The 16,388-nt window shown below is 42.6% G+C and overlaps 2 protein-coding genes across 4 annotated transcripts; one reads left to right on the plus strand and one right to left on the minus strand.

Annotated features, from left to right (window-relative positions):
* Positions 1–347: 347 nt before the first annotated feature.
* Positions 348–13,016, minus strand: LOC112216849 (sugar phosphate exchanger 3). Of its 3 annotated transcripts, none has more exons than XM_024376971.2 (15): positions 12,894–13,016; positions 12,625–12,756; positions 12,086–12,200; positions 11,288–11,402; positions 10,811–10,903; positions 10,475–10,558; positions 10,112–10,257; positions 8,391–8,487; positions 8,021–8,105; positions 4,115–4,326; positions 3,558–3,699; positions 3,153–3,254; positions 2,678–2,877; positions 2,499–2,564; positions 348–2,349 (listed from the first exon to the last, which is right to left on the minus strand). In XM_024376971.2, exons 3-15 carry the CDS (start codon positions 12,160–12,162, stop codon positions 2,257–2,259), a joined length of 1,512 nt encoding a protein of 503 aa, XP_024232739.1. In that variant the 5' UTR covers positions 12,163–12,200; positions 12,625–12,756; positions 12,894–13,016; the 3' UTR covers positions 348–2,256. The 3 variants fall into 3 exon arrangements, with proteins under 3 accessions (XP_024232739.1, XP_024232738.1, XP_024232741.1); XM_024376970.2 differs by having other exon boundaries at positions 12,621–12,756; XM_024376973.2 differs by lacking the exon at positions 12,625–12,756 and having other exon boundaries at positions 12,894–13,005.
* Positions 13,017–13,117: 101 nt separating this feature from the next.
* Positions 13,118–16,207, plus strand: LOC112216850 (dnaJ homolog subfamily B member 9). Its single transcript, XM_024376974.2, has 3 exons — positions 13,118–13,241; positions 13,704–13,943; positions 14,723–16,207. Exons 2-3 carry the CDS (start codon positions 13,727–13,729, stop codon positions 15,205–15,207), a joined length of 702 nt encoding a protein of 233 aa, XP_024232742.1. The 5' UTR covers positions 13,118–13,241; positions 13,704–13,726; the 3' UTR covers positions 15,208–16,207.
* Positions 16,208–16,388: the final 181 nt, after the last annotated feature.

Consider the following 16,388-nt stretch of genomic DNA (forward strand, 5'->3'; position numbering starts at 1 on the left):
CACATCTGCAACAGGATTGAGCAGAATTTATCCACTACAGGATATCTATCCCATTAGTAATTTACTAAATCCTTCTGAACGGATCCTCTTAATTTGTGTCCATTTTATAGGTGAAAATAAATCATCCTGCCAAGTATGCTAATTCAAGGTTTCTAAATGCTGGTTTCATTGCTTTATGAGATTTATACAAAAAAGTCAGTTGTGTGAATACAGTTTAGGTCATTTAAGTTCAAATTCATTGAGGTGGTTTCCCAAAATATATCGTAAATTCCCTTGGGAAGAATAAAAGATAGGAGTCAACAGTTTTGAAAAAGACCATTTGCTTTTCTTGAAAAAAAAAACGTAGGCTCATTAAAACATGAATTTAAAGTGCACATACGGGAAAAAATGAACATTTACCACAGATTAAGAACATACATTCGACAATGATAAAATTAAATACACATTCCATGTCATCAAGTTTAGCAGGCCCTGGACCAGCTGAAATGCACTTGTGGCCTTGGTTAAAACCACTACAGTAATTTAGCAACTGATACCAATCCAACCAGAAGAACTACTTGAACCGTTTTAATTTATGTACCTACAGTAAATAAAATCAGTATACATTTAAATAATTTTGATAAGGAAAATATTTCAGAGGCGTGCAGTTAATGTTTGTTAACTGACCGTTAAGACTTATAAAAGCTGCTTAAAAACGTTTTGGGCAAACGTACCGTTTAGTCTGACCACGTTTACATGCACACCAATATTCCGTTATTATTCGGGGTACCCAAGTACTCTCTTGAGTTGACACACGTAAACATCATATCTCGTTTACAATAACCCGAAAAAGTTTGTATCCCGGTTATGAGAAACCCGGATAAAATGCCTTGGATTTGCTGCTTAGATGGGATACTGTGGCATGCAAACATTTTATCCCGTTTACTGTTGTTTTTCGCAGTCTGTGTAGGCTCAGTTTCAGGTATAATGGGTGTTGTGTGATGTTTTCATCTGATTGTTAAACAAATCACTTCCAAAAGTAGGCAAACTGCTCAGTTCCATCCACCATGATAATTTATTTTTGCCGATACTCCATCCTGGACCGTGTAGCGTAATTTAGACAACTTTCTGTTTACAATTTCCGACATTTGGAAGGACATTTGTTCGTCAACTATAGTTAGATACATGCAGCTTCTCTTCGGTCATAACTTGTTGCCCCAGAAGACTAAATAAAGTAGTGCTCAACAGAATCATGTCTTACATTGACAGAATGAGTGCATTAGTAATCTAGTTAAAACCGGTAAAGTTGTCTGTTTCGTTTAGGGACCCGGGGAGAACAGTGAAAATATTTGGTCTTTGCAAAATGCCCAAATGTCATCAGGTTGACTGGTTTTAGTGGAATTAAAAGCTGAGAAAACGATGAAATTGGTTTATGATAAGACTTTAGTCTGTCTTGGGTGCATATTTTATGTGGTTGAAATACTGTCTGCTTGAATAACAGTGTCAACGAAAACACACGCACTCGCATTTCCTCAAGAGATGCTGAAAGAATTCGTATTTCTCCACTCCTGTTTCCGAGACAAAATTAACATTTGTTGTGTAATTTCACTGCAAGAAATGCAGAATTCTGCAAGAGTTAATATTATATTACGCTACATGTGAAAGGTTATAGGCCATATTTCAGTTAATATTTAACCCATATCAATTTAAAACGAGGAATAATCCGTTTATTCATCAGTACAGGGATACTTGTGAGCGGGATATCAAAAGTGCATGTAAACAGCTTAACCCGAATAAGACCTTCTGCGGGATACAGCTACTGTCCACAATACATTGCACATGTAAACGTGGTCACTGACTACAGTGTGTGCTACAGGCAATGACTAAAAATCCACCGAGAGGACGTGTGTGAGTTTTGTGTGTCTTTGAAATCTGATCTCTACTAAGCAAATGAGCAGATTCAATCATTCTATACAAGTAATCATTATACACTCCAGTAAACTGGTAAAGGAATTGGAATAATCGTTAGCTGCTTGGAACTTCCAATCTCAGACCACAAACATTGAGAGGGCCCTGCCCCCACTCGTAAAAGGCTGAAGTAATATCTTTAAAAAAAAAAACGTGTTTCTGACCAAATATATACATAGACTGGACACATTCATAGACATGTTGTACATACGTCTACAGTAGTGATCAGTGGACATAGTCTGACTGACAGGCAGTAGGCCCCATAGGGAAGGAGTAGGAAATAACATGGCCCCCCCCGTGAGGAAGCCTTCACAGCTCTTGTGCCCTTGCCCGTCTCTCCCTCCACATGGCCCGAATCTCAGTCACGATCAGCGGCAAGATGAAGACTATGCTGCAGCCGGTCTGTGAGGCGATCAAATAACAGGACCAAATATGTCACCAACAGGGACAACACAGTGCCTTATGTAAGATGCTCCTGAGGAGAATGAGTGACTCATTTCTGGAAGACGTGAACAGTGTCTCACATTATGGGTTAGACATGATGATCTTACCATGACGATGAAGAAGTAGAAGACAAACATCCAGCCCAGCTTGCTCTCGATCACTGATACCAAATACTGGAAGACAAGGTAAAAAAACTCAACATTAAATCACTGGAAAGCACATATTTCTCTGTGTATGCATGTACTGTATGCATGTGTGTACTTTCTCGGTCTCTAGTGTGTGTTACCTGTCCCGCTGCAGCTCCAATACTCCCGGTCCCGTCCACTATGCCGGTGACGGTAGCCAGAGCCTCCTGACTGCCCCTGAGGGCCTCCTGTCGTCCCAGGTCTGCAGAGATGGCTGAGCTGATCATGTTGGACGGTCCTCCTATGAAGAAACCTGTGGTGGCCAGGAGAGCTGCATTCACCACCTGGTCCGGAGGGGAGTCTGAGGGGGGGACAACACAGGGTTAATTCACACGTTGTTTTTTTGTGTGGATTGTGTATGAGACAGCAAGGGATGTGTTTCCATTTTTCTTTTTCCGCCATCATGGGCGCCCCTTGGTGGTCTAGAATGGGCATAAACACAATAATGAACCATTTCCATTTTTTTCCTTAAATAAATTAGATCACATTAAAATGGAATGTTGGCCTGAATAATATAGTGAAATGTTTTGGGCTAGAAAAAGGAAGACGGCAGATGAAAGAAGGAGGAGTACTCACGGCTGTAACCCACCAGGGCTCCCATAGCCAGCAGCAGACTGACGGCTAACACTGGAGCTCTCTTCCCCATGAAGTCTGAGATCAGGCCCTGGATCGTACCACCTGGGAGAGAGAGAGAGAGAATACACAATTTCCTGTACCGTCTAAAGGGGTCTACACAGTCGTTCCAAAAATCCAGTCGCACAACTGTACGTGGAACTACGTAGAGAGCGTTACAAACGGACCTCCGTCGGCTCCGTTGGCGTAGACCCCTTTGTGTAGACCCCTTTAGACGGCATAGATAAATGACTCCGCATAGCTAGCTAGGATGTTACCACATCTAAACCGTAGTCAACAACACCAATGTCATTCATATTAACCAGTCCATACAGCCAGCGTTAACTAGGCCTGGGCCGTAACACTCACCTATGATGCCTCCCACGTCGTACCACACAGAGAGCCTGTCGGCCTGGGCCTCCTTCCAGCCAAAGTTCCTGCTCAGGTAGAAGGGCAACCAGAAGAAGAAGGAGTAGTTGACCAGCTTCAGACAGGCGTACGCCAGGGAATACTGGGGAGAGAGGATGACAGTCACCAGTTACTAGATGAGTCATCTCAGAAAGCCAGAACTAAAATCTTCAGATCGTCGAGATGCTCCATAATGCAATACTTGCTTTATTGGTCCATTTGCTCAGAGAAAGATACTAATGCAACTAGCGACGTGTTCATCCCCCCCTAAACAAAACTGTCAGCCAAAGAATTGAGATAGAATGGAAACTCATAAACCGGGAGGGGCAGATAGCAGAGAGGATGATAAGATGATAGATATAGAAATAGATAAGGATATAGACAGGGGGGGGGGTGAATGAAAGAGGGCGATAGGAGGGTGAGTGCAAAAGAGAGAGTGGGTGACCGCCGACCAGAGATAGGGAGGTCATGCGAAAGAGACAGAGACACAAAGAGAGCTCTAGTAATATCCCACTCACAGGCAGCACTCCGGGAAGGCAGAAGGCCTGGCAGAATCCGATGGCTTTGGGTGTTTCCCGCGGCTCCTCATCCCCCTGCCGGATGGTGTAGTACCCTCCGTCACACACCTCCTCCGATCCCTCCTCATCCTCTTCATCACTCATCAGAGGCCTGTGGCTGTCTGCGTCTTTTTCCACTGGTCTCAGACCTGTTTCTGACTCCAAACACAAACCTGATGGGACAGAGAAACACCACTCTTCATCAAAAGAGTCCAAGTATATTGTAGCTAAACTCAGCAAAACTAAATGCGTTTATTTTCAGCAAACGTAATGTGTAAATATTTGTATGAACATAACAAGATTCAACAACTGAGACATAAACTGAACAAGTTCCACAGACATGTGAAGGACAGAAATGGAATAATGTGTCCCTGAACAAGGGGGCGGGGGGGCAGTATCTGGTGTGGCCACCAGCTGCATTAAGTACTGCAGTGTATCTCCTCCTCATGGACTGCACCAGGTTTGCCAGTTCTTGCTGTGAGATGTTACCCCACTCCTCCACCAAGGCACCTGCAAGTTCCCGGACATTTCTGGGGGGGGAATGGCTCTAGCCCTCACCCTCCGATCCAACAGGTCCCAGACGTGCTCAATGGGAATGAGATACGGGCTCTTCACTGGCCATAGCAGAACACTGACATTCCTGTCTTGCAGGAAATCACGCATAGAACGAGCAGTATGGATGGTGGCATTGTCATGCTGGAGGGTCATGTCAGGATGAGCCTGCAGGAAGGGCATGAGGGAGGAGAATGTCTTCCCTGTAACGCACAGCGTTGAGATTGCCTGCAATGACAACAAGCTCAGTCCGATGATGCTGTGACACACCGCCCCAGACCGTGACGGATCCTCCACCTCGATCCCGCTCCAGAGTACAGGCCTCGGTGTAACGCTCATTCCTTCGACGATAAACACAAATCCGACCATCACCCCTGGTGAGACAAAACCGCAGCTCGTCAGTGAAGAGCACTTTTTGCCAGTCCTGTCTGGTCCAGCGACGGTGGGTTTGTGCTCATAGGCGACGCGGTTGCCGGTGATGTCTGGTGAAGACCTGCCTTACAACAGGCCTACAAGCCCTCAGTCCAGCCTCTCTCAGCCTATTGCGGACAGTCTGACCGCTGATGGAGGGATTGTGCGTTCCTGGTGTAACTCGGGCAGTTGTTGTTGCCATCCTGTACCTGTCCAGCAGGTGTGATGTTCGGATGTACCGATCCTGTGCAGGTGTTGTTACACGTGGTCTGCCACTGCGAGGATGGTCAGCTGTCCGTCTCCCTGTAGCATTGTCTTAGGCATCTCACAGTACAGACATTGCAATTTATTGCCTTGGCCACAACTGCAGTCCTCACGCCTCCTTGCAGCATGCCTAAGCGTGTTCACGGAGATGAGCAGGGACCCTGGGCATCTTTCTTTTATTGTTTTTCAGAGTCAGTAGAAAGGCCTCTTTAGTGTCCTACATTTTCACAACTATGACCTTAATTGCCTACCGTCTGTAAGCTGTTAGTGTCTTAATGACCGTTCCACAGGTGCATTTTCATTCATTGTTTATGGTTCATTGAACAAGCATGGGAAACAGTGTTTAAACCCTTTATAATGAAGATCTGTGAAGTTATTTGGATTTTTACGAATTATCTTTGAAAGACAGGGTCCTGAAAAAGGAACATTTCTTTTTTTGCTGAGTTTATATTACAGGTCGACTGATTAATCGGAATGGCCGATTAATTAGGGCTGATTTCAAGTTTTCATAACAATCGGAAATCTGTATTTTTGGACGGCGATTTCTTCTTTTTTTTTTACAACTTTATTTAACGAGGCAAGTCAGTTAAGAACACATTCTTATTTTCAATGACGGCCTTGGAACGGTGGCAGAACGGTGGCAGCCTTGTTCAGGGGCAGAACGACAGATTTTCACCCTGTCAGCTCTGGGATTCAATCTTGCAACCTTACAGTTAACTAGTCCAACGCTCTAACCACCTGCCTCTCATTGCACTCCACGAGGAGCCTGCCTGTTACGCGAATGCAGTAGAAGCCAAGGTAAGTTGCTAGCTAGCATTAAACTTATCTTATAAAAAACAATCAATCAATAAATCATAATCACTAGTTAACTACACATGGTTAATGATATTACTTACTAGTTTATCTAGCGTGTCCTGCGTAACCAAAGCGCATTTGTGAAAAAAGCACAATCGTTGCATGACTGTACTTAACCATGAACACCAATGCCATTCTTAAAATCAATACACAGAAGTATATATTTTTAAACCTGCATATTTAGCAAAAAGAAATCCAGGTTAGCAAGCAATATTAACCAGGTGAAATTGTGTCACTTCTCTTGAGCTCATTGCACGCAGAGTCAGGGTATATGTAACAGTTTGGGCAGCCTGGCTCATTGCGGACTAATTTGCCAGAATTCTACATAATTATGACATAACATTGAAGGTTGTACATTGTAGCAAGAATATTTAGACTTAGGGATGCCACCCGTTAGATAAAATACCGAACAGTTCCGTATTTCACTGAAATAATAAACGTTTTGTTTTCGAAATGATAGTTTCCGGATTCGACCATATTAATGACCAAAGGCTCGTATTTCTGTGTGTTATTATGTTATAATTAAGTCTATGATTTGATATTTGATAGAGCAGTCTGACTGAGCGATGGTAGGCAGCAGCAGGCTCGTAAGCATTCATTCAAACAGCACTTTTGTGCGTTTTGCCAGAAGCTCTTCGCAAGCACAGCGCTGTTTATGACTTCAAGCCTATCAGCCTAATGGCTGGTGTGACCGATGGGAAATGGCTAGCTAGTTAGCGGGGTGCGCGCTAATAGCATTTCAAATGTCACTCGCTCTGAGACTTCGAGTAGTTATTCCCCTTGCTCTGCAAGGGCCACGGCTTTTGTGGAGCGATGGGTAATGCTGCTTCGAGTGTGGCTGTTGTCAATGTGTTCCTGGTTCGAGCCCAGGTAGAGGAGAGGGACGGAAGCTATACTGTTACACTGGCAATACTAAAGTGCCTATAAGAACATCCAATAGTCAAAGGTATATGAAATACAAATGGTAGAGAGAGAACTAGTCCTATAAATACTAAATACCATATTAACTACAACCTAAAACCTCTTACCTTGGTATATTGAAGTCTCATGTTAAAAGGAAGCACCAACTTTTATATGTTCTCATGTTCTGAGCAAGGAACTCAAACGTTAGCTTTTTTACATGGCACATATTGCACTTTTACTTTCTTATCCAACACTTTGTTTTTGCATTATTTAAATCAAATTGAACATGTTTCATTATTTATTTGAGACTAAATAGATTTTTATTGATGTATTATATTAAGTTAAAATAAGTGTTCATTCAGTATTGTTGTAATTGTCATTATTACAAATAAATACTTTTTTAAAATTATTTAAATCGGTATCGGCTTTTTTTGGGGGGGGTCCTCCAATAATCGGTATCATGTTGAAAAATCATAAATCGGTCGACCTCTAGTTTATATGTGCTTTATATCATATTCCACACACACACACACACACACACACACACACACACACTTTTTTAACTTCCTCAAGGAACAATAACAATTAATGTCAAGAGAATTGAAACAAACAATTAGATGGCACAGAAAGGAGGAAGTTGCTTCAATGTTTATTCTATTCTACTGAGCCATTTACTTTATGCTCGTACTCTTATCTTGGATTATCTTCGAGAAGGAACCAGCAAGTAAGCATTTCATTGGACGGTGTGTACCATGCGTATCCTGTACACACGACTAATAGAACTTGAGACTTGAAGTGAAAGAATGTACAGTATGACACAATGATAGGGAGACAATGCCAGACCAATGAGGGAGACTGTACATATGCGGACCTAATACTCACCCACTTCTTTAGGGGAGGTGAGCAGACCAAAGAACACCACCACCCCACCAGCAAACTGCAGCACTGAAGTGACCAGGAAGGCATACTGCAGAAACACATCATAACACTGGGGTGACTTGTATTGTGAATTGTGCTGTTCGTGCTATGTAGCTAACTATGTAGCAAGAGGTTGAGAGGAAGACACCACCACATAACTTCACTTTTCTCTCGACAACAATGTAGTGACATTTTCTAGAGACTTACTAACTAGACCATACCAGGTATTGTCTATGCTACATAGCATGTCCGTTTTTCATCTAGACTTTATAAAAAAAAAAGTGAGTCCCAGAGCGGATCTGTAATAGGTATATCTGTGTGTGTCTGCACTCACCTCATAACCGTACTTGAGAACACTGGATGCCAGGAAAGCGCCCAGGATGTTCCCAACAGACGCACAGGCACTCCACAGGCCAAACACAAAACCTCGCCTGGAGGGAGGAGGAGACATACAGCGGTTACTCTCAAGAACATGCACAACACACACAACACAATACTCAATTAGAACCTTGTCTTCTAGAATACAACAGAACATCACAGGGTTGTTCCGTATGATTTCAATCACTTTCTGACGGCACCCCCTTTGATGTAAAATAAGGTCTTAGATTATGTAAAATGGGCTCTAAACTAAAACATTTGTGAAAATTAGTCAAATCTGAGGTCACTTGTTTTTAGATAAATAACATTTATGCAATAAAAAAAAGTTATTCTTAAAATTAAAAACTGAAAAAAAATGAAATCATAGAATAGACTAAAAACCCCGTTTGTAAGCTTTTAAATGATATCAAACTCAACCTTTATCTGTGCTAAAGACATGGATGTCTCATGGTAGGGTGGGGAATTGTTACAGGTTTTGGTTTTTAAATTTATGTTTTAAGGTTGGACTTTAGCATGTATATGGTTAACACGTAGGGCGCACCGATTGGTGTCACCTTGTTAGTCAGTATTGGATACACCTATGCTGGTTGCCATCTCTTTAGTGGGAAGGCGTTAACCTGTCCTGGCCCAGGCGCTATTTAAGAGCGGCTGGCCCTGTTCTCCAGTTGTCTTGATAGACGCAGAGGGTTAACACCTTCAGTTGGTGCACCTGATTTTGATTTCTAGACAAAAAAATCCTTGATCTGAAACCTTTTTGGTTTGCTTCCTGTCTTTAACCTCGGTTTTTCTTTTGTTTGCCTCTTTGGCAAATTTAGTGGGCGCCAATGGTGGACGTCTTTTAGGTTCCAGTTGTGGTTGCTAGTCAACTTTCAGTGGACACGCCCGTGTCTTTCAGAACCTCTCCTAAAACCACCCGTTTCATTTTGGTTGTTGGTCATTGACAATTAGTCCCCCTTCTGTTTGCGTGACATTTTTGGTTTTCTTGTTGGAGAACGTAACAGTATGCAAAAATAGGTCAACTTTGAACACCTATCTCCTGAATGTTTTGGCATTCAGGTCCAAAAAAAAAAGTTACTTTCTGACCAATTTCACCATGGGCAAACATGTATGAAAGGTTTCAGGCAAATCAAAAGGTGTGCCGTCAGAAAGCGATTGAAATCATATGGAACGACCCCACAGTTAAAGCAATCACCCAAGGCTACTGTTTGTAAAGACAACTTCTGATTGTTGACATTCAAGGACCTTTCCTCAATCTGTGAGTGATCTGCATTGATCAGTAGTGATGGGGCAAACAAACACAGTTACAGATGAGGAGATTCTTTTTGATGATATTGCAATACTATTTTGGCGCTAGGTTTGCTGTACTGACACCCAAACTCCAGTATTTTCCCTTCGTAGCTTGTTCGCCATCTTATTTTTAGGGTGCCCGTTTGTTTTCAGCCCTTTTATTTCCATGACTGACCAAAACTAGTTCTCATGGCTCTCTCAGACATACGGTGAGCAATATCGTTTGGAACACCGAATCGCAATAAAATCACAATACATATAGAATTGGGGGAATCGCAATAAATATTGTATCGCTATCATATCGTAAGGTCCCTGGCAATTCCCAGCCCTAATAATGATCCGTGTTGGAGTATACTAGTGTCATGGCAGAGAGAGTGATATGATACTCACCCCGACTTGCCAAACCAGTTCCCCATGACTGCCACCACACAGGGCCAGACAGCAGACTGCAGTAGGCCGTTCAGCACCCAAAGACCACAGTACAGGTAGATGTTATAGAACTGCAGCCACTCAGTCAGGGTACCAAACACAAACTCCTGGGAAATGAAGGAGGGAAAAACAGAAAGTGATATTGGATTACGCCACTAAATAAACACAGTGAAATATAATGGGATCAAAATGCAGAATCTGCAGTATATGACTATTGTAGTAATTAGGTTTTCACAAAGTACCTATTGTATAAATCTGTTGTAACAACTGTGTAGATGTATATGAAATATAATATATGAAATATAAAAGCACTTAACCACTTACCACTATGGCTGAACCACACAGACCAAAGGAGAGGACATATCGGAGGTTCATGCGATCTCCAATCACTCCACTCATATATAAGCCCTGAACGAATATTGAACAACACACGCATGTTTACCTTGTCCTCCTGCTTTGACTACGCATCAGTGTGCTTGATTCCATGTTGATAATGAAAGATGACATTAATGAATTAGCATACATTAGTTTAATGTGCATGTTAGCATGTGGCAGGAGAGAGAAGTAAATCTGATCTGACTGATTAGGTTACATTGAGTCACTGTTGCTAGACTACCAACCCAGTAGCCCCCCGTGACCCAAGCTGACCCCGACACTCACCACGGCGTAGGAAAACAGGAAGATGGTGTCGAGGACACCCAGAAACAGAGTGGCTCCATCGGAGTCTGCAAACAGGTTATTCTCCTCCCATGTCTGGAGGAAGATACAGAATAGACAATCAAAGATACATACAGTAACACAATAACTCAACTTTAGATCATTTAACACAAAAACGTTGTCAGAGTAACTGAGTAAAGGGATTTATTTAACCCTTAGTATTAGCTGTACTTCATGGTCTGTTTCAACATTATGGTCACGTGCAGAGCACTCGTCAGTAGCTCCACACCTGATAACACTTCCCCATCCACTGCACACAAAGTAAATATTGAGGATCGCACGTGACCAAATCCAATGGTGCAAACTGAGGCAAAACAGCAGACATCCAGGACAAGTCATTATATCAGAGGTCATCACTCAGGGGAGGCGAAAAGGAGAGATAATTCAAGGAGGAGAATCCACATCCTCCCGAGTACGTACCTCCCCGGGTGAGAAGGCAGGAGAGCTGGCATTCTGCACAGAGGGAGTCCACTGGGCTGAGATGCTCACTTTCACATTACTGAAGGTCTTCCTCGAGGCGTGCAGGAGGACATAGCTGGAGAGAGAGGGAGGGGAGACTTAATAAAGCCCTGTTATATTCCTAGCACAACAAGGGACCAGAAACACCCAGGGTCTTCCAATGCTGTGTTTAGCTGTTTAAAGCAGCTGGTGTGCAGTACGCAGCCCGTTTACAACTACTAGAAATTCCTCAAGACTACAACCTGTAAATAAGAACTCTAGGCTATACGCCACTTCCTGATGACAGGGCCTGGAAAGCAAAACCACAACTTCTTTGGCACAGCCGAGAGGGTTCAAAGGTCAGGGCTCAGAGTGCAGAGGTCAGGATAGGGAATGTGAGAAGAACCGATTCAGCATGAATCTGATTCTTACTGCTCAACTGTCTGACACGTTCACTTTCTCCTACTCTGATAACAACCAGTCTGACCAGGAGGCTATTTTTTTTACAGTGTAATTACAGTGGAGAGCTTTATAAGACTGTGAGTACTGTAGCTCCAGTCCAGGCATTAGCACTCGTTGGGGCCCCTATTTACTTAAGGAGGATGTCGGCCTATATGAGCACAAGTGAGCCTGTGTATCAAATGCGCATGTATGCTCTGGTATAAGTGCTTGTGTAGAGAGCATTTAGGCCAAAGAGAACTGGAATGAGAACTCTGAACATTCAGAGGGTCTTATACCAGATCTCTACAAGGCTGGTGGGAGTTCAGGAGTTGAGTTTACCTAAAGAAGGTGAGGAGGAAGGCGACCAGGTGATGGTGGGTGTACTGCGCCAGGAAGCCACAGCACGGGGACGACATCACAGGGGTCACCAGGAGGGATGGGAGGGGGTGGAGGTCTTCAAGGGAACAGCAGGAGAGGCAGGCAGGAGAGGGAGGGGGTTCAGAGAGGGAACAGCACCACACTAGTTTATTCAACACTACAGTCTAGGTCAAAAACATAGCTTTGCCTGAAAAGAGAGAACTGGGGTTTAAAGTCCTATGAGACCAGGTGGATATTTTTCACCATAGCAAATGTAGGTAAAAGGCCAATGATATAAAGCCACAAACAAGTCAAAGGTCTTGGTCAGCCTCTTCCAAAAAAAGATAACCATAAGCTTGTTGTCATTAACCTACTTCTCACCATGGGACCTTACTGTTAGTCCTACAGCCAACAAACCTTGGAACCTGGTCTGAAAGATGTATCTGGTGTAAACACAATCTGAATCACATTCTGTCAATAAAGGCAAAACCCCCTAAAAAGATTGAGATTTCCTTACCTACTTTTTCCGCAAACGTGTACTCGTTCTAGATAGGAAGAATTTAGCTATGGACATCAATAAATAGCCTTGGGAGCTGTCTTCTTTCTGTCTGCTTCTGTCGCTGGCTAGCAGTGCAGCACTGAAGTGACTCACTCTGGTGATATGCAAAAGCATATGAAATACACTAGCTCGATACTTCTCTTTCACTAAAGATACATTAGGCATCGGAATAACACTGTATGGAAATACAAATATGCAATCAACGTCGAGGTCAAACGGATAAGGACTTACCTGTTTTATTCACATAAACACCGACGCAAGTCTGAGATCATCTGTCTACAGTCCAGTCTGCTACACTGTAGCAATCGGTTTTCTTCATCTGTGGTTTCACGTTTCCTATTGCCACCAACAGGGCTGGAGTGTACCGGAAGTGAACGCATGCAAATAAGAGCCACATGCCCCTAGTTTCAGCCAATCGTGGTGTTTCGCGTCAGTAGGTGAAGAAATTAACCAATAGTATTGCGAGTCGTGGAGTAACAGCTCCGGGGGATGCAACCCGCTATAGTTTGTCACCTACTGATCAGCTGTGCCAGTGTCGTCTGATAGAGAGCCAGGAGGCTGTTGTTAGTGCATCTCAAGGTAAATCCTCTCTTTTATTTTAATTCAACGCTTATTTGAGTTTAGAATTAGCATACAGTTCAGAACTGTGTTTCAAGTAGTTTTCACAGTCTCTACGTGCTTGTGATTCTGACACTCTTTTTCTCCCCCATCCACTTTCACTGATTTAAACTGCCTTACCAATAGCTTTAAATGCAATGTAAACGGTTGGGTCATTCTGTGGCTGATTCAACCATCTGTTCACTAGAATAAATACATTTGTAGATCATTTCCCTAGCTAAAGGGGGGTTTTATTTTAGAAACAAAAAGAAAAGCTTATGTCACACAGCAACTTTTACAGATGTACCATGCCGTGCTTCCTTTCTACAGTACAGGTTAAAACATGCTTACATGGTTATACATCAACACAACCTTACATTGTAATTTGCTTGCTTCAGTAACAAACTGTCAACTAACTGTCAAACCTCTCTCTTTCCTGGGCAGGGAGGCAAGAGCTAACCACCAATATGGCCACATCACAGTCAGTCTTAATGTTAGCAGTATGCATTCTCATGATAACTGAGTTCATACTGGCACAGAGGGACTACTATGACATCCTAGGTGTGCCAAAAGATGCCTCCGAGCGCCAGATCAAGAAGGCCTTCCATAAGCTAGCCATGAAGTACCATCCTGACCGAAACAAGAGTCCTGGCGCAGAGGCAAAGTTCAGGGAAATAGCTGAGGGTGAGTGCTGTCAACTTCTTTGTTAGGTAGATGGGCACTCCCTAGTCCTTTCCATTAGGGCTCGTTACGTCAAGTCCACATCAAATGTATTGGACGGAGTGTTAATTATTCATCCTGTAGTTGTATTAATACTTTTGTAAACATTTCAACAAGTAATGGGTGTTTTTCCAATCTTTAATATTGTCAGTGTAATGGACATTATCAGGTGAACAAGGAGAGCAGTTGTTGATTATATCAATTTAAAAAATGTATCTGGTTTAATTACAAATTTGCAGGGATAACAATAGCCCGGACAATAGCAGAGAATGTCTAACTGGCCTTCAACCGAGAGGACTCAATAGCCTAATCAGCAACGCGAAATGTACTGTTAACACCAGCCGAGAAGCTTGTAGGAAGTCAAAAAAGACAGTGACTTTGTCAGCTACTACAGAACCACAGTGTTCACAGACAATACCATAATAATCCGTGTGTCCTCAGTCCTTGTACCTCCAGTCTGGTGTCAATCACTATCAACAGATGTGAGTTTAATCCATAACAGTCTGCATCGAGTCTAGTGACCAGCAACCCGAGTGTCACAAACAGAACACTGGAAATCATGTGTAATACAGAAAGGGAAAATGTGTAAATATGCTTAACATTGCGTTAATCACTCTAAACTGAATATGAACTTTGTTGATCTTATTAATATTCCCATTACAACATTTTTATATGTTAAAGCATTTGTTGTTTTTCTGATGTCTGTGGACACCAAGAGACTCATGTTTCCTTTCCTTTGCCAGCGTACGAGACGTTATCAGACGATAAGAGGAGACTGGAGTATGACCAGTTTGGACATGGCCCCTCCCCTGGTGAGCCAGGCACAGGGGGTGGGAGGAGTAGACAGCACTTCCACCAGAACTTTAACTTCAACTTTGATGACCTGTTCAGAGACTCTGACCTGTTCGGTCATAACCAACACTCCCATCATGCCCAGCACAAGAGGGCCTTCAACAGCCACTTCCAGGCCCACCAGGAGACCCAGAACAGGCACAACAGCCACTTCCAGGCCCACCAGGAGGCCCAGAACAGGCACAAGAGACACTTCCAGGGCTCCTTTGGTGGAGAACACTTTGATGACGTGTTTGAGGACATGGAGAAGATGTTCTCGTTTAACGGACACATGGGCGGGGCAGACAGCCGGTTCCAGGGCTCAGCAAAACAACACTGCAGGACAGTGACACAGCGCAGAGGGAACATGGTCACCACATACACAGACTGTTCTTGATTTATTATCACCAGAAACATATTCCACTACTCACTGGTTATGAGTTTAGCTATCGTGGGTATTTTGGAATTACTGTTAATTTAGCACTTTGTGGAACATGATTTTGGGTGGTTTTGGAAAAAAAGAAAAGTGTGCTATAAATGTGTTGATGCCTATGGGCCATAAAACAAACTGTTCTCAAGCAATAACTTCACTCATTTTGGATATAATTAAACTGGGCTTATGTTATTAGGTTCTTACTTCTGGATAGCATTGCATGTTACGATGCCTCCATTTTGGATTTCAATTGACTTTGTTTACATCGTGCTAAGCACCGGCTCTCCCATTTCTCAGGTTCTCTATTGGCTTCCATCTTTGTTTGAGAGTAGCAATTGTATTGAGTTGAAGAAGAAAAAAGAAGCATTTTATTTCATGTCCTTTCTATTTTCCTCCTGGAGCATTAAAATTGCTATGCAAAACCAAAGCAATTCTCTCTTTCAGAAAGAGTTCTTCCAATATCATGACAAATTCAGTGTTATAGCACGTTTATATTGGTTATGCCTTGTACTTTTAGAGCTGTTGCATTTGATTGTGGACTTATTAATTCATTCTCCCCAGTGTGTTAAGTTGCTGTCACTTACTTCAAGGCCCATCTTAAACCTTTCCCGGTTAGGAATAGAGCACATGAGTTGAATCTCATGGTGAAGTTGAAGAGAACCTAGCTATATACATGTATTTAACATGGTTATACACCATTATCAACTGTTACCTCTTGGTTTTTTTTCTGCAAAGTGTGCCTCTTCTGCCATTTTATTATGTGCAATATTTGCAGTCGGCACCTTTGTTCTCTGTTCTGTTGTCTCTTACCTCGACTTTGCTGCCTGATTGTCATTTTGTGTGAAACCAATGTTCAGTTATTGACTGCTGTCTGCACTTTGTTAATCCTAAGGATGATCTATTTTTAAATATTGAAAGGATGAGGATTAGTACTTGTTTGGAAATAAAAGTGGATTTACTCTAAGGTCCCTGCAGACTAAAATGTATTTCTACAATTCCTATCATCCTATCATGTTCTATTCTCTTGGTCCATGGATTTAGATTACTGTAGGATCTTCTAAATGTGTGTATTCTATTCATGCTCTGACATTTGATCAATTAATGTAAATCTCAGAATCGGTTCACAAAACACTATGTATATTATC

This window comes from Oncorhynchus tshawytscha, linkage group LG17 (genome assembly GCF_018296145.1).
Source record: "Oncorhynchus tshawytscha isolate Ot180627B linkage group LG17, Otsh_v2.0, whole genome shotgun sequence".
In the NCBI taxonomy this organism is placed as follows: Eukaryota; Metazoa; Chordata; class Actinopteri; order Salmoniformes; family Salmonidae; genus Oncorhynchus; species Oncorhynchus tshawytscha.

Excerpts from the sequence above, each read along its gene's own strand:
- LOC112216850 (XM_024376974.2), top strand. The coding sequence starts at position 13,727 with ATGGCCACATCACAGTCAGTCTTAATGTTAGCAGTATGCATTCTCATG. Across the intron at positions 13,944-14,722 it reads GTTCAGGGAAATAGCTGAGG|CGTACGAGACGTTATCAGAC; the intron begins GTGAGTGCTGTC and ends TTCCTTTGCCAG.
- LOC112216849 (XM_024376971.2), bottom strand. The coding sequence starts at position 12,162 with ATGTCGTCCCCGTGCTGTGGCTTCCTGGCGCAGTACACCCACCATCAC. Across the intron at positions 10,904-11,287 it reads CTGCCTTCTCACCCGGGGAG|ACATGGGAGGAGAATAACCT; the intron begins GTACGTACTCGG and ends ATCTTCCTCCAG. Across the intron at positions 8,106-8,390 it reads TTCTCAAGTACGGTTATGAG|TATGCCTTCCTGGTCACTTC; the intron begins GTGAGTGCAGAC and ends GTGTTTCTGCAG.